Below are 17,377 nucleotides of genomic sequence, written 5' to 3' on the forward strand. Positions count from 1 at the left end.
CAAACAAGACAACCTAAAGGAGGAGAAAGGAGGGGGGAAGAGGAAAATCTCTAAAACACACAAAACATATAGAAGTCAATCACTAAGCCAAGCAAGGGAGGGAGGGACGGGGAGGGAATGGGGTGGGAATTGGGTAGGGGTTAAATCAGCGATGAGTACACATGTTTGTACACACAAGTTTTTTACCCCCCCAAAAAAAGATAAAATAAATAAATAAATAAAAGATTACATTAAAAAAAAAAAAGATGTAGAAAGGAAAAAAAAAAGTCCCAGACTTAGTAAGTTACTAGTTAACTTGTAGGTTTTGGTCTGTTAAAGACACACACATATAGCAGGGCATGGTGGCGCATGCTTGTAATCCCCACGCTTGGGAGGCTGAGACAGGAGGATCGCGCAGGTTTGAAGCCAGCCTCAGCTGGCTTAAGAGACCCTGTTTCCAAATAAAATATAAAATAGGTCTGGGAGTGTAGCCCAGAGGTAGAAAGCCTCTGGGTTCCACCCCCAGTACCACAAAAAAAAGACACACACACACACACACACACACACACACACACACACACACACAATCTGTCCAAGGGAATACATAACTGAATTGATTTATGGTCCTGACAGACATTAACTAATATTTCACCTAGCCTAGCAATCTTATCCTAACATTTCCTTGTTAAGTTGTCTTAAAATATACTCACTTTTCAGATGCTGTTAAGCCAGTAATAAGTCTGACTGGTTCTATTATTAATGAATAAAAGAAAATATATTATTTGCATTCATTTTATATTAATTGAAATCCATGCTTTTCCCTTTTTGAAAATTATGCTTCAACAACATGTAATAACTTCCTGAAGCAACTCTGGATTCAGGAGGGCCTTTACATGAATTCATTTTCAAAAAACATTATAGCATCTACATTCTTCCATCAAGCAATGATATCTCACAAGGACATAACATCAGTCATCCATAGTGAATGCTCAGAACACAGAGACCTCAAAAGACTCCCTGAAATAACCATTAAGGCCCCAGAGGCTCTATAGTTTTCTAGTGAGATAAACCAGGTTTGTCCCTAACACCCTCTGACAATGGAGGAGGGTGGATAGCATCCCTAATTTACTAATATTTGACTCACGGCGCCTTATAGATCTGTAAAAAATTTCTATTTGTAACAGCTTGATGCCCCCATCAGTGCTCTGAAGAACCACCAGAGAGAGAAGGAGGGAGATTTGGAGCATTTGCAAAATTTCTGAATTCTCAAGAGAAGCATCTGGATATATCAGTAACAGCTTAAGGAAGCCGCCAACATGGATAGAATCTTAAACAGTCCACAAGTTGCCTCCCCTAACTCCAGCCTCTTCAGAATTACCTCTTTGTTATACTGCCTAAGACTCCAAGTACCAAACACTTCTCTTCCAATTAGTTCTCAGTCATTCATACTTTAGTTTATAGAATGGCTTCCTCTTGGCTTTCCATAGCACCACTAAAAAAAATGAAACACAGAAAGGGCAACTTGTGCTCAAGTAGGATGAGAATTAGATTCCAGCCATGAAGGAAGTTTACATGGCTTTCAAGCTGACCACTAGAGCTTAGCTTCTCTGGGCAGCTGGACTTTCTGCTCCCAAGATCCTTTTCCTGGTGGCATTCCTCAGGGAGCTGAGCATGCTGGGAGCCCCACCACTGAGCAAATGAAATGTATTTCTATTCCCATACTGGAAAATCTCAGCCACCACTGAAGACATCTGAACCATCACAACCTTGTGGCTAAAGAAGTCAGAGCAGGTTTTGAGCAATCACAGCCTAATTACATGTTAATTACATTGGCAATCAGTGAGATCTTAAAAATAAAATTAAACACTCATTAAGTGCAATACAAAAACAGAAGTGCTTCTGCAAATAACAGAAGCGCAGATAGGTGAGAGGGAAGGCTTGATTTCCTACTGTCTTGAAATTGTCAGAAAGTTAGATACTAGGCCTAAAATGTATAGAAGGGGGCAATAAGCAACCTTTTACCTCTTTGTTAACACAAAATTCAAAACACCATAACTTACATGGGGTAAGGGAGCAAGTTCATTCCGAATTTCTATACACAGAACCAAGAGGGTGATTTTATACAATATTTATAGTGGGCCTGCATTTTGACTGAGACCCATCATATGAGATCAGATGTGAAATGTTCCACTTGTAACCTCATGTTGGTGCTCAAAAAGTTTTAGATTTTGAAGCATTTTGGATTTCAAGTTTTAGGATTAGAGGTGCTCAACCTGTGGTGATTTTGAATTAACATATTCTCTAACAGAAGAATTTGACACAAACGCCTTTTTAGTCCTTGTCCTTGTAATAATCACCTTTTCCTGTCCAAACACCTTCCTTTTTTTTTTTTTTTTTTTTTTTTTTTGTGTGTGTGTGTGTGTGTGTGTGTGTGTGTGGTGCTGGGGGTTGAACCCAGGGGCATTCTACCTCTGAGCTATACTCCTATCCCAATTTTTTATTCTTTATTTTGAAACCGGGTCTCACTAAGTTGTGGAGGGCCTCACTAAGTAGCTGAGGCCGGCCCTGAACCTGCGATGCTCCCATCTCAGCCTCCCAAGTACTGGGATTACAAGCATGTGCCACCACGTCCGGCTCACCTTCCTTATTTTAAATGCTTGATTGGTGCAGTGAGGTGCCAGCAGCAAAGAGGAGGGTTCTCAAATTAAGCCTGCATCTACACCACAGAGGGCCTGTTAAAACACAGGTCTCACTTTCATCCCAGAGCTCCTAATCCAACAGGTCTGGGGTGGGGCCCAGGAACTTGCATTTCTAACCATTTCTCAGGTGACCTTGTGCTTGAAGGGCAGCTTTCTTTCCCTTCTCAGCTCACCTGCTAGGAAGTGAGGCTATTTCCTCCCTCAGCTCCCCAACCCAGCTGGTGACACTGGCATGGGTCTATCTGCCTCCGACTCAGGAGTAGGACTGAGCACACGATGGAGTCTCAGATTCTCAGGACCTTTGCTGAGAACCCTGGAACAAGACTTTCTGTTGCATTGCATTGTAACCTGAAAAAACAGTTGTAGGAGCCACTAACAGCCATCTTGTAGCCGTTAAGGAGAACCTGGCTGAGCAGAACAGCCCAAAGGAAGTAGGGCCAGCCAACCACATGGGTAAAAGAGTTTGCATTCTAGCCGGGCATGGTGGCAGGCGCTTGTAATCCCCGCGCTTGGGAGGCTGAGACAGGAGGATCGCATGGGTTCAAAGCCAGCCTCAGCTACTTAGTGAGGCTTTCAGCAACTTAGTGAGACCCTGTTTCCAAATAAAATATAAAAAAGGTCTGGGAGGATAGCCTGGAGGTAGAAAGCCTCTGGGTTCTACCCCCAGCACCACCAAAAAAAAATAAATAAATAAAAAAGTTTGCATTCTGACTTAAGGATGCTTAGATTCAAGTATCTACCACAGCCTCCCACCCCAGGACTTGCCAGCTTTTAAATATACTTCTGCTTTTGCTTAGCCAAGTTAGGCCTAGCACTCCCACTTTCAAACAGAACCCCAACACTGCGATTGTTTTTATTTTGTTTGCTTGTGCTCCTCAAATAACAATTATATTTACCCTTTAATAGCACTCAATATTCAATCCCCAAGTCAAATACCTCAACCAATTCACCAAACATAAAAAGGAGGTGGGAGGATGGATCAAAAGAGAAACATAACATCTTTCTCATATTTTAAAGCTATGAGACATTTCAAACTAATCTACAATGTATGAAACTCTCATATAAAAAAATTTTTTAGAAATACCTTAAAAGCTCAAAAAAAATGGCAAAATAGCCAAAGGAAGTGAGGATGCCATTAGCCCAAGAAGAAAACCATAAATATATAAAAAATAAGTAAAAATGTAAAAAGTGCTCAACCACAGCACTACTGGGGAGGGCTGGAAAAGAGTCACCAATATGACCAGTGGGCAGAAAAGTACTGTTTCTGGAGGGTCATGCAATGGTAAACTGCATTAAAACCTTAAAAACCTGCATTTCTCACTCAAAAATTTCACTTCCAGAAACTTATCCCACAGAAATAATCGAATGTCAACACTAACATTGTTCATTACATTAATTTTAATAGTGGAAGGAAATGTTGAATGTTACCTGGATTGGTTTTAAATCAGGCATATATTGTAGTTCTGTAAAAAGAATTCATTCTTTTAAAAATCTCATTATTTAAAAATTATTGATATCATCCTAATGTGGAAACATTTTTATTATTTGAAGATATTTTTGTTATAGTCATTTATTTAAATATCTAACTGGCCAAAAATTATTTAATTATAGTTCATGTGAATAATAGAGAATTATTAACAGATAACAATGATACAGATAAACATATATATATACACCCACAGTTAGAGGGAAATCTGGTAATGAAATCAGATGTATAGAATAGAATTTACATTTTTATGAATTTATATATGTATATTCATCTTTATACATTTGCACAGAAAGGTCTACAAAATATACACGAAACACTAACAATGATTGTGGCCAGATAGTAGAATTGCCACTTTTTGTGTGTGTGTGTGGTATTGGGGTGGAACCCAGAGGCTTTCTACCTCCGACCTATACTCCCAGACCTATTTTATACTTTATTTGGAAACAGGGTCTCACTAAGTTGCTGAGAGCCTCACTAAGTAGCTGAAGCTGGCTTCGAACCTGTGTGATCCTCCTGTCTCAGCTTCCCAAGCACGGGGATTACAAGCGTGTGCCACCACGCCCGGCTAGAATTGCCATTTTTAATTTCCTCTTTTCCTATACTTATATTTTCTCAATTTGCTAAAATAAATATATGCTTTTAATTATAAGAAAATAAACTATAATATATATGTTATAAACTTTAATGTATATTTATAGATATTAGTACTGGGGATTGAACTCAGGGCCTTACACATGCTAAGCAAGCAGTCTACCACTGAGCTACATCCCCAGCCCTAATTTTTTAAAAAGGGAAAAGAAAGCAATGCAAAGTATATGAGTTCAGGTATTACAGCAAAGTACAGGAAATCATCTTTTTCCTCTCCTTTAATTCATACAACATAACACAATAGTACATTGCAATAGTTCCACACAGCACTTACTAGAGGCAATAAAATACTCTCCTTGAGACACTATTTTCTGGTGTTCATTTAGTATCCAGTCAGTTATTTGCTGTTCATTTACCATGGGCCAGCCACAATGCTAGAGAAGCTGCTAAAAAAAATTTTGTTCTTCCTCAATCCTGCTTTTTTTTTTAAGGAATGAAACAGTTCAAATACTGTTATGTCCATATATAAAGATATCACTGCCCATTTTACTTAAATATCCATGATAACTAGTTTGTTTTTTTTTGGGGGGGGGGTTGGGTTTTTTTGGGTTTTTTTTTTTTTGTGTGTGTGTGTTACTGGGGTTCCTGGAAACCCTTCTACCTCTGGGCTACACTTCCAGACCTATTTTACATTTTTATTTGGAAACAGGGTATCTTAAGCCAGAGAGGCTGGCTTCGAACCTGTGTGATCCTCCTGTCTCCACCTTCTAAGCGGGGATTACAAGCGTGTGTCACCACGCCCAGCTAGTTTTTAAAATCATTCTCAAGCCGGGCGTGGTGGCGCATGTTTGTAATCCCTGCGCTTGGGAGGTGGAGACAGGAGGATCGCGCAGGTTTGAAGCCAGTCGCGCTGGCTTAAGAGACCGTTTCCAAATTTAAAAAGTATAAAATGGGTCTGGGAGTGTAGACCAGAGGTAGAAGGGTTTCCAGAAACCCAGTACCACAAAAAAAAAAAATCATTCTCAAAAATCATACCCTGAGTGTGCTTCCTCACAGTGCATCTCACAGTGCACCTTCATCGCCCTCTGCGTAACCACCAGAATTGGCCCCACAGTGCTTTACAGCATCATCAAGACATTCCATTCAAGGAATTCGCAGGACCAGGAATGTCTGCAGACAGCCCTGAACTCCATTAAGCACTGAGGAGATGTAGTGGCCGTTCTTTATCATTTCCTATCCCAGAAAGAGGTCAGTGCTTCCAAGTTCCATCAGAAGAAAGGAAACCTTAAGATCAGTCCCTCCCTCCCTCTGGAGCCAAGCACCGTGGAAGCTTCACAACAGCCCCATCTTGTGGTTTATTACACTGTGAAAAGGACTCATCATCTACAAAGAAAAGTCCATAGTAGAATCAATGACGCATTGAACTGATGAACCAGAAACATGTCATAAACTAGTGATTTCTGAAAAGTAATGCAAGACCCTTTAGATGAATGTGGAAGGTGGGAAAAGACATTCATTTTTCTTTTTTCTTACCCAGGAAACAATTTTGATGAATAAATTATTATGTATTTTTAAAATGTTTTTAGAGAAGGAAATGTTTATTTGCTTATGGGTCTGAAGATTTCAGCATATATATTTTTATGAAATATATATATTTCATTTATGCCAACTGCAAGCAGAAGCCAGAGCTATAGATCTTCAGGCATGATGATAGAAAACAGTCTATTTTATATTTTAAAAGAAGAAAAAGAGAGCTTCCCTCCCACCTCCTCTCTCCAGTTCTGGATCAATACAGACATATTAAGTTTGGTGAGAGCATTAATAAGTAGATCTACAAATCTATGATCATAGGAACAAATGCTGGTAAAAGAAACTTAACTAGTTAAGTCCATTTAGTATTTACTCAGTACTTTCTATGCATTAGACACCATGAGTTTCATAGAATAACCTCTTCCCTGGACAAATTTACAGTCAAATGAGAGGTATAAAGAGCTACATAAATACCTCCTCTGCCAGATGAGTGTGATACCTCTAACAAGAGAAGAACAAACAATATATTAACAAGGCTACAGGTTCAGGCTCTGGAGGCAGAATGTCTGAGTTGGAATTCTGCTGCAACCTTCAGTATCCAAGTGATCTTAACAAGCTACTCAACCCCTCTCTAACTCAGTTTCTTCACCTATCAAATGTGTATGCTAATGGTATCAATTTCATGGGGCTACTGGGAAAATTAAATATGGCACAAACAGAAGCATGATGTATGGGGTTAGCATAGGCTGCTTATGGCCATAATGAGAATCTGGGAAAGCAGTCCAGAGAAATGGCATCTGTGACCACATTCTGAAGAATGGGAAAGATTTTGGCGTGTAGCAATGGAAAAGAGGGTATTTCACAAATTGGCCTAACAAAGGCCTCATGGGAAGTGAGAAGAGCACAGGTGAGAGCCTAGTATGCTGGCGGTGCGACTGCAGCACCAGGCACTGAGCTGTAGGTACAGGGGTGCAGAAGAACTAGCAGGAGGAGGAAGGCTGAGATCTAATGCGAGAGCATGCCCAATGCCAGGCTAAGAGCTGAACATCAGTCCATGGGTAACAACAGCCGAAGAAACAAGGATATTGTGGTGGTTAGGAACATGGATTTTTTTTTTTCTTTTTGATCTGAATCTTGCATCCACTTTAAAAGGGATAAGGCTATATGCCTCAGAGGTATAGCACCCCTGGATTCAATCACCAGTAACACACACACACACACACACACACACACACACACACACTAGTACAGTCAAGGATAGGATATAGACTGATTTTCTACTGTTCAAAACATATAACCAGCCAGGCGTGGTGGCGCACGCTTTTAATCCCCGCGCTTGGGAGGCAGAGACAGGAGGATTGCGCAGGTTCGAAGCCAGCCGCGCGCGCTGGCTTAGGAGACCCTGTTTCCAAATAAAAATGTAAAAATAGGTCTGGGAGTGTAGCCCGGAGGTAGAAGGGCTTCCAGGAACCCCAGTACCACCAAAACAAAAAACAAAAAAAAACCAAACAAACAAACATACAACCATGAAAATCAATGTTCTATTTCAACTAAAGTTCTCATGGTTCGGGAAGAAATTTGCCTCAAAGAAACAGCAAAATCAAAACTGGCACAAAAGTTTCACACATACTACCAGGTGACATAACTCTGAGTTAAACAGACTTTATCAGACCACTGTGGCCTACACAGAGTGGCAAGATGCACCACTTATGAGAAGGAGACACCTGTGCTGACTTCTAAGTGATGGTAAAGGTTTGGATACATAGTGGTGAGTGAAGATTAAATGTACAGTCCTGACTGCTGAGACAACACTTACTTCCAGATCCATCCTTGACTCTAGGTCCTTCAGGCTTGGCCTCAGAGATAATATTTGCATTGGCGTTATTCTCCATCTCGATCACAAAGTCATTTTCCTCTTCAAACTCAGGGTGACTAAAGATCCAATCCAGTGCTCTTTCCAGGTTGTTGTTCTAATAAAACAAAACAGTTTTACCAAGCATGTAGTCTCTGGGCATATATCTGACCATGTGAAGCAGATGTCAAACAAATACAGCAGAGGTCTCAGTTTAATTGCCTCCCCCTTAAAAGGGCTGAGCTGCTCTGAGGAAGAAGTTCTGACTCCTGGGACACACTCACCTGGCACCCTGCAAGTCTCCTGACCAATGTTTATAATTGGATTCACTGGAAAATAATTGTGAGCAGCAGATCAACGTCCCAAAGTCCCTATCAGTCTTAGATCAGCGTTTCTACAGGAAGATGCCAGTGATGATGGGCACAGATGTCAAACAGTAAGGCAGTTAAATGTGGCCCTTAGTAATTGCACACACTACCTCTTCTACCAACTGGATTTTCTGCAGAGAACTCTGCGAGATAGAGGGGTGCCAACATGAGTACCATGTTAGTGCCTCCTCTCCCAAAATGCTGATAGAATGGCGGAACTGCAGGATAAACAAAACCAATGCCTTGGTTGATGATTAACTACTCTAAACTGAATTTCATGCAGTTCAAACCAATTCTCCATGAGAGCATTTTTCTCTGTCTTTGTATGTGATTTCACTGGCAGCTTAAAGAACTTGTCAGAAATGCCAATGAAACAGGCAAATAAGGTAAGTGGGGCACAAGAAATTACCCTGAGTGAAACAATCTCATTGAGACATCTGTGCATTTAAAAGAGAAACAGATCATTCTGGCCACATTCTCATGAGCCAGCCAAGAACTGATGTGACCTGGACAGAAGAGCCTAGCAGGCCAGAAGGAACTGTTACTCAGCCATAGAGAACAACAAAGCACGTCATTTTCAGGAAAATGGATGGAGCTAGAAAATACTCTGCTAATGGAGATCAGCCAGTCTCAGAAGGTCAAGAGTCAAATGTTTTTTCTTATATGTGGACATTAGAGAGAAAATAAGAAATAAAAGGAACTTTAATTGAGGAGAGTGAACATTTAGAATAGTGGAAGAGGAGAAGAGGAGGAAGGAGGGTAAAGCAAAAGGAAGAACTGATGAAAGAAACAATTCAAATTAGGCTGTGCCCATGTATGAAGTTATCACTACCAATCTCACTATTATACATGAGGAGTGTGGGTGGTGGGGCTGGACCTGCAGGGAAAACACAATGAGACCTGTGTACATGTTTGTTTGTAGGCTTTGAAACTCACTATGATATATAATTACAATGCACCAATAAAAGTATACAAAAAAGTATAAAAGGCCATAGCAAGCTCTGAGTCAAATCTAATCTACATTAACAAACATTTGAGATGATATGGAGTTTCTTACAGTTTGGTCATCTTGCACCAGATTTGTCATCTTGCTATGCTTAAATTCCCTTGATCACTTAGTTTAGCTTATATATGTTATATGCAAATAAATTTTTATAAATTAGGTGGGGTACAGAGTCAGACAAATATGATTCAAAGTAATCAGAAGGCGTTGAAAAGTCTGAATTGCTACTGAGGGAAATACAAACCACCTCCAACAAGCATGCAGTATTCATGCACACAGTCTCTCAGGCTCACCGTCGCTCGTAGTGCCTGCACAGCCTGACTTCGCTGGAATCCCATGGAGGTGATGATAGCTATGATTTCCTCTGGAGGCTGATTATCTAATCCAGTAGCACCAAATATAGAGGCTCCAGCAGATGCTGCTCCTCCATAACCAGGCATGGTCAATGGTTCAGCAAAATCTGAGAAAAATAATCACACTCAAGCCCTTTTCTTTATTTCTATTTTCGTTTAATTTTTAAAAACAGACTTTATGGCAAAGAGGGAAAAATATCTACAAAATTACAATAATATAGACAATCTGAACTTCATAAGGCAAGGTAGATGAATTAAGTAGAATTGAAAGCTTAGAAATGGACACATATATCTGTGATCTATTTACTTTCAACAAGACTACTCAGTGAGGAAAGAACAGCCTTTGCAACAAATGGTGTCATAACAGCTGGTTACCCACATACAAAGTGATAAAGTTCAATCCCTACCTCACACCATAAATATAATTAACTCAAAAAATTACTAACCTAAGTATAGAGACTAAAATTACAGAACTTTTATAGAAAAGGGGATGTAAAAACGTTCAGCCAGGCGTGGTGGTGCACACTTGTAATCCCATAATTTGGAAGGCTTAGACAGGAGGATCACGGACAGCCTACACCTATTTAGTGAGGTCCTTTGCAACTCAGTGAGACCCTGTAGAGCTGGGGATGTAGCTCAGAGGTACAATACCCCTGGGTTCTACCCAAGTACCGAAAAAAAAAAAAAAAAGTTTCAGCCACTGTATAAAACAGTTTTTCAGCTCCTCAGAAAGTTAAATATGAAGTAACATATGACATAGCAATTCTACTCAAGAGAAATGAAAAGCTCTAATAACACAAAAACTTGTACACAAAGGTTTATAGCATCATTATTAATAAAAACTAAAAAGTGAAAACAATGCAAATGTCCATCAACTGATAAAAGGATTAATAAAATGTAGCATGTTCATATAATAGACTATTATTTGGCCATAAAAAGGAATAAAATACTGATATATGCTACAATACACGAACTTTAAAACATGGGAAGTGATAGACACAAAAGATAATGTATGATTCCGCTTATATGAAATGTAAAAATAGGCAAGTTCATAGGTCCAGAAACAAGGGAAGTGTAGTGACTGCTAATGTGTCCAGTATTTCCTTGGAGTAGAAAAAATGTTTTAAAATTAGATAGTGATAATGGTAACATATTGAATTTATTTAAAATACTGAAATATATACTTTAAAGGGGTAGACACATGAATTATATCTTCATAAAGCAGATAAAAGAAAAGGATAACTAAAGGGCCCTTATTTCTTCATGCATGTTTCTATTTCAAGTCCTCTTTACCTCATAGCTACAAGTACATCCACATATTCCTAATGATCTTTTTTTCACTGAATTACACACTTTAAGTGGGTGAATTATACCTCAATAAATCTGTTATTTAAAAAAAAAAAAAAGAAAAGGCTGGGCGTGGTGGCACACACTTGTAATCCTAGCATTTGGGAGGCAGAAACCAGAGGATCATGGTTTGTGGACAACCTTAGGTACTTAGTGAGGTCCCTTGCAACTCAGTGAGCCCCTGTTTCAAAAATAAATAATAAAAAATTAGAGCTAGGGATGTCGCTCAGAAGTAGAATGTCCCTGGGTTCCATCCTCAGTACTGAAAAAAAAAGACAAAGATTGTGATTTTGTCCACTAGTGCAGCATATTATGAACTGAAGTAATTTTTCTAGGGAGACACATCCACAACTCTGATGTGCACATGGAAGAAGAAAGGTTTAGCATCACTAAGGATTGAATCAGACTCCAAAGCTACTCCAGAGACCCACTACCAACCTGGCTCTTCCATGTGAACGATGATCCAGTTGAAGGCCACCTCAGCTCCCATATTCCCAGTAAAGTACACAGCCTTCCTACATGCTTCTAGAGGAAAGCCCATCTCGGCCAGTTGCATCACTGACGACTCATCAATGTCTGAGGCTGCAAAGAACAACAGGATGTTCTCATGTGAAAAAGTAACTCTCCATGTCTCTTCCTTCACCCCTTATCTACATGCTACCCCAAAAAAGTGCTATGTTGGTTTTACTTTGCTTGTAGCCACCTAAATATTAAGTTATTTGAGGGAAGAAATGGTATCAGTATCCTCTATTCGTAACTAAGAAAACTGAGGTTCATGGAAAGCAGGTAATTTATTCTAGGTCACATGGTCATAAATGGCAAAGCCAAGGTTCTGACCCCAAGGGCTTGCTGGCTCTCATGCTAAAGGTCACTCTCTGAGCCACAGGGGCTACCTAGCCATCACATCATGGACTAGCTCTTTACTCAACTTTCAGGCAAAGGATGCACATACACACATACAGAACAATGCCTCTGTGCCACACTGTCACAGAAAAATGTCTCAGACTAATAACAATTGTGGAACACTCAGAAACACTTAAAAATATACATACGGTCTATCAACTGGTTCATCAGGCGATCTGCAAATTAAGGAGGAGGACAGAAAATTAGACCAACCCATGTCCACTAGTTTTAGAAAATGAAACACCATGTTCCCAGGGCATTTCCAAACCCCATCACCCCTGGGCACCCCGCCCAAACCATCATGGACTGCATAACATAAAATCATTACAGTAATGAGGGAAAAATAACAGGATTTAAGGTATTTAGAACTGGGAGGAAAAACATGATGTTCTGATTAGCATCTTAATGAGCTAAATAATTTCTCTCCCAGCCAGGCATGGTGGAACACGCTTGTAATCCCAGCACTGGGAGGTTGAGACAGGAGGATCCGGGTTCACAGATAGCCTCGGCTGCTTAGTGAGGCTCTCTGCAACTCAGTGAGACCCTGTTTCAAAATAAAGAATAAAAATGGGGCTCCAGGTGTAGCTTGTTAAAATAATAAAATAAAATAATAAAAAAATAAAATATCTCTATTTCTGAGAACTTTGTATAATTACAAACCAAAGATTCTATTATAAACATTGGGAAAAACAGGCTCAGTCCAGTAAACCTGCCTGTGCTTCTCTGATGCTCATACCTTCTTTTTTACCCCTTTAAGGAATTACCTGTCTACATGACCCAGAATTTCTCCTGTGCAGAGTTCTCTTCTCAACACTCTATCTCTACAACATAGCACTAGTCTCTGTATTAGAGAAGAATTTAGTGCAGAGGCCTATCTTGAATCCTCTCTTGCTCCTTCTGGACCCTCACTGACCTTCTTCTGTACCTAATATCACCAATAACATTCACTGCTCAACTGACAGGAAACCTTGGAGAGGGGCCCTAAGTGCTCGAGCATTATGAGCTAATTTACCTAATGAACTCATTAGGAAGATGAATGGCAAACAGGTGAGCAAACAAAGCTTGAATGAAATTGATTAAATAAGAATAACTGAGCTAATAATTAAACCAAGAATTTTCTGACCCCATTTTTGAACCTCTGAAGGTGAAGCAACTATTTTTTTTTTAATTTTTTATTGGTGCATTATATTCATACATCGTAATGGGGTAAAAAACTTGTGTAGACATACATGCATATATCACCCAGTTAGCACCTACCCAATCCCTACCCCATTCCCTCCCCATCTCTCCTTCCCATGCTTAACTTAGTGGTTGACTTCGATATGTACATCGTGTGCTTTAGAGAGTTTCCTTCTTCCCCCTCTCATCCCCTCAGTTAGGCTGTCTTATTTGCTCCTCTGTAGGATCTCCTTTTTCATCTAGAGTTCCTCCTATGACCCATTTCTCCTTAGCTTTCCTGTATTAGGGAAAGCATCTGATTTCTTATTTTTTGTGACTGACTAACGTAGTGTAATGTCCTCCAATTCCATCAATTTCCTTGTAAATTATGTAATTGTGTGCTGAAACAACTATTTTTTGCTTGAACTTTTCCTTTAAAAAGTTAGGTATTCTGAGGGCTCAGTGGTAGAGTGCTTGCCTAACATGCAGTCTGTATTCTGAAGAGTGATCAATTTAGCAGTGATAGAGTGAATAAGAAACTCAAACCACTCCCTTGCTTGAAGTAGTAATGAAGTTAGAGAGGTAAGATGTTGATAGAAATTTCTAAAACCAGCACACCTTGTCTAATTTCCCCTTCTGATTGTCTAAATGTACTTATAAGAATAACACAGCTCCCCAAACTGAGATAAACCAAAGATACACTCTTTTTCTTCCCAACAGGGAGTAAACATATTCCTCCTTTTCTCATTTGAGCAAAGCAAAGGGTTTTCTGATATGGTAAAGAAGAAGCGATGGTTTGCATGAAGGAAAGTGGCAAGAAGGTGTTGATACCTTTTGAGTCATCAGGAATGACTATGGGAGGGCTGATGTCTGGAAGTTCCTCCTCTCCTGGCTGTAAACCCCTGGCTCGGAGATGGTTGATATCAAGGAGGTCTGGCATATCAATAGAAACATCTGCAAAATGAGAGAGATTATATTCGCTGAACTCTCCAAAAATCTGTATTCACCTTATTATAAAACCAGCACCACCAGCTCTGCAAGTGTGTCCAGGCAGAGCTAAGGGAGGCCTTCCAGCACAGATCACAGGTCCTAGATATTCATCCAGACCAATGAGAGGTTCCTGGAGAGCCTGGGGGAAGTCCAGAGGGTGGCAGGACTTCACCCCAAACAAGAACAAATCTGAAAAGCCAGTGGTCACAGACTAGTAGCTCATCGACCACCTGTGGCTGGACACATTTTGTTTGATGTTTTGAAAAAGTTGGCAACATGTGCCTTTTTTTTTTTTTTTTTTTTTTTTTTTTAGTACCGAGGATAGAACCCAGGGCATTGAACCTCTGAGCTACACCCCAGCCCTATGTTTTAGTCTTTTTATTTTGGAAACAGGGTCTCACTGAGTTACGAAGGGCCTCCCTGAGTAACTAAGCCTGTCAGTAAACAGCGATCCTCTCGTCTCACCTCTTGAAGGCTGGGATTACAAGCGTGCACCACCACCAAGTGGCCTTGCCACTTTTTTTTTAAGTCAGAAGAATTCATTTAAAAAATTCAAATTTCCAGCTTATTTTGAAAAACAGAAAGCTGTAGCAAGTTCTTATGGTAACAACTGTCTGGAGCTGGCCTTCAGCTTCTACTCTGGAGAATGGTGCTCTCTATAAGTCTGACACAGACACGACTGCTCCCTATTGCCCCCGCAACACTAAGCACTTTATTTGTGCTATTCTGATTTATGATGGAGAAGTATTTTTCCAATCTGTCTTAATCCAAAGTGGGAATACCCAAGCAAGGCCGAGAGAGCTGGCTCTGCATTTCCTATATCCAGCCTTCTTCTTTTATCTAGAAATGAGGACTATGAGTTAGGCATGAGTTTGCAATCCCAAGTTTATACATTTTTTCAGATCATGATAGGAACTATGATCATCCTAAACAAGGCAATAAAAATGGTGTTTTAAGAAAATTAATAGTAAGCTGGGCATGGTGGCGCATGCTTGTAATCCCAGCATTCAGGAGGCTGAGACCAGAGATCGCTTAGTGAGGCCCTCTGCAACTCAGTGAGACCCAGTTTCAAAATAAAGAATAAAAAAATAGGGCAGGGGGTGTAGCTCGGAGGTCAAATGCCCCTGGATTCCATCCCCAAACCCACAAAAAAAAAGAAAGAAAGAAAGAAAATTAATCGAATATTAGTCCTTAAAATATATATTTAAACTTGTTGGTTCAGTTGTTACCATACGTTATTTGACTTATTTGTAAGTTATTTGGCTTACTCAAATATAAAATTTATCGACCTAACAGAATTTCAGAGAAGATAATCATGAAATCAAGATTCAAAAGTGCAGTATATCATTTGAGCTAGCAAACAACCTAAAAAATACTATCCCTCAAACCATTTATAAAGCCAGATATATAAATCCTATTTTAAAACAATCCAAAGAACAATTTTTTGGTTGTTGTTTTTGGTGGTGCTAGGGATGGAACCCTTCTACTTCCGGGCTACACTCCCAGACCTATTTTTATATTTTTTATTTGGGAACAGGGTCTCTTAAGCCAGCACGGCTGGCTTCAATTCTGCGCAATCCTCCTGTCTACGCCTCCCAAGCAGGGGGATTACAAGCATGTGCCACCACACCCGGCAAGAACAAATTTTTTTTAAAAATTAAATTTCATGCCAGACGTGGTGGCTTACGCTTGTAATCCCAGCATTCGGGAGGCTGAGACCTGAGGATTGCGGTTTACGCGGACAGCTTTAGCTACTTAGTGAGGCCCTCTGCAACTCAATGAGACCCGGTTTCAAAATAAAGAATAAAAACAGGGCAGGAGCTGGGTGTGGTGGTGCACGCTTGTAATCCCCGCGCTTGGGAGGGGGAGACAGGAGGATCACACAGGTTCAAAGCCGGCCTTGCTGGCTTAAGAGACCCTTTTTCCAAATGAATAAGTATAAAAATAGGTCTGGGAGTGTAGCCCGGAGGTAGAAGGGTTTCCAGGAACCCCAGTACCACCAAAAAAAAAAAAAAAAATAGGGCAGGGGGTGTAGCTTGGAGGTCAAATGCCCCTGGGTTCTATCCCCAGACCCGCAAAAAAAAAAAAAAAAAAAAAATCAGTTTCATTGGGCAGCAAAACCAAACATAGACTCTGACCAACAAAATAAATACAATTGTTCCTTAAGAGAAAAAACTAGATTCATCAAAAACTCAAGCTTTGAGACTCCTTTAACTTCAGCAAATTAATAAAATCTGATTCAAGTCTGTGTTTCTTAATAGAAATTTTAAGGACAGGGAAAAATAAGAAATTTATATCCAAACCAGCTCAAAGTCTTTAGGACAGGTTTTTCCTCTCTCGGGCATTGCAAGACTGTCTCAGGATCCAGCAGAGTGATCAACATCCTGCCTTTAACCCTCCTCTGTTCACACAACTATTCCAGCAGGAAAAGCAAGGGCCTCCTGAACCACCCAGCACAATTCTATGCACTAAAAGCACAGGGGCCCCTAGAAAATCATTCCAACTGATTTTACCTTCTTTTTACCCATCCCCTAACATAACCATAACATCTTTACCATAAGATGTGCATTGTTTTGTTTCCATAAGTATTCAGAAACGTAAAAACTGTAAGAAGCTGACACATGTTCTGAGGCACTTGTTTGAAAAACTACAGAGGGTAAAATTGCATCCTCCCACAGCTTGGAGGACGGCCTGATGCTCTTCATATTCAAACAAAACAGTGAGAAAAACTTATGCAGGATGGACAAAATGAAGTTCTAGCAATGCTCAAGGGTCTTTAAAATTAACAAGAAGATTCTCAATGAAGCCCAAATCACATTTCTTTTTGTTTATTTTGACTGCTTAATGTAACTGCTTCAATTTGATTATTAATAAAATGTTTGTGGTTAAAGGTAATGAATGACATTAGCATTGCCTGCTTGCCTCAGAGGTAGAGGAAGGGTGCTAAGAAGAGAGCAGAGTTTCAACTACCTGCTATTTAAAGGGTGGTCTTTGGGCCAGCAGTACCAGAAAACTTGCTAGAAACAAAATCTCAGGCCACCTTGGACTTCCGAATCATCATGTGCATTTTGCCAATATCCCAGGTAATTTGTTTGCACAGTAACATTTGGAAATCACT

The 17,377-nt window shown here is 40.0% G+C and overlaps 1 protein-coding gene across 1 annotated transcript in view; it reads right to left on the bottom strand.

The window, feature by feature from the left end:
• Window positions 1-17,377, bottom strand: part of USP13 (ubiquitin specific peptidase 13) — a gene marked incomplete at both ends in the record, with an annotated part of 120,219 nt that overhangs the window by 9,939 nt on the left and 92,903 nt on the right. The window contains 5 exons of the mRNA XM_080696312.1: window positions 8,102-8,255; window positions 9,802-9,968; window positions 11,647-11,790; window positions 12,261-12,287; window positions 14,101-14,223. Of these exons, the coding sequence (XP_080552438.1) occupies window positions 8,102-8,255; window positions 9,802-9,968; window positions 11,647-11,790; window positions 12,261-12,287; window positions 14,101-14,223 (615 nt within the window). The remainder of the gene's footprint in view (window positions 1-8,101; window positions 8,256-9,801; window positions 9,969-11,646; window positions 11,791-12,260; window positions 12,288-14,100; window positions 14,224-17,377) is intronic.

The sequence above is a fragment of the Muscardinus avellanarius genome (genome assembly GCF_963383645.1).
Source record: "Muscardinus avellanarius genome assembly, chromosome: 5".
NCBI classification, from domain to species: domain Eukaryota; kingdom Metazoa; phylum Chordata; class Mammalia; order Rodentia; family Gliridae; genus Muscardinus; species Muscardinus avellanarius.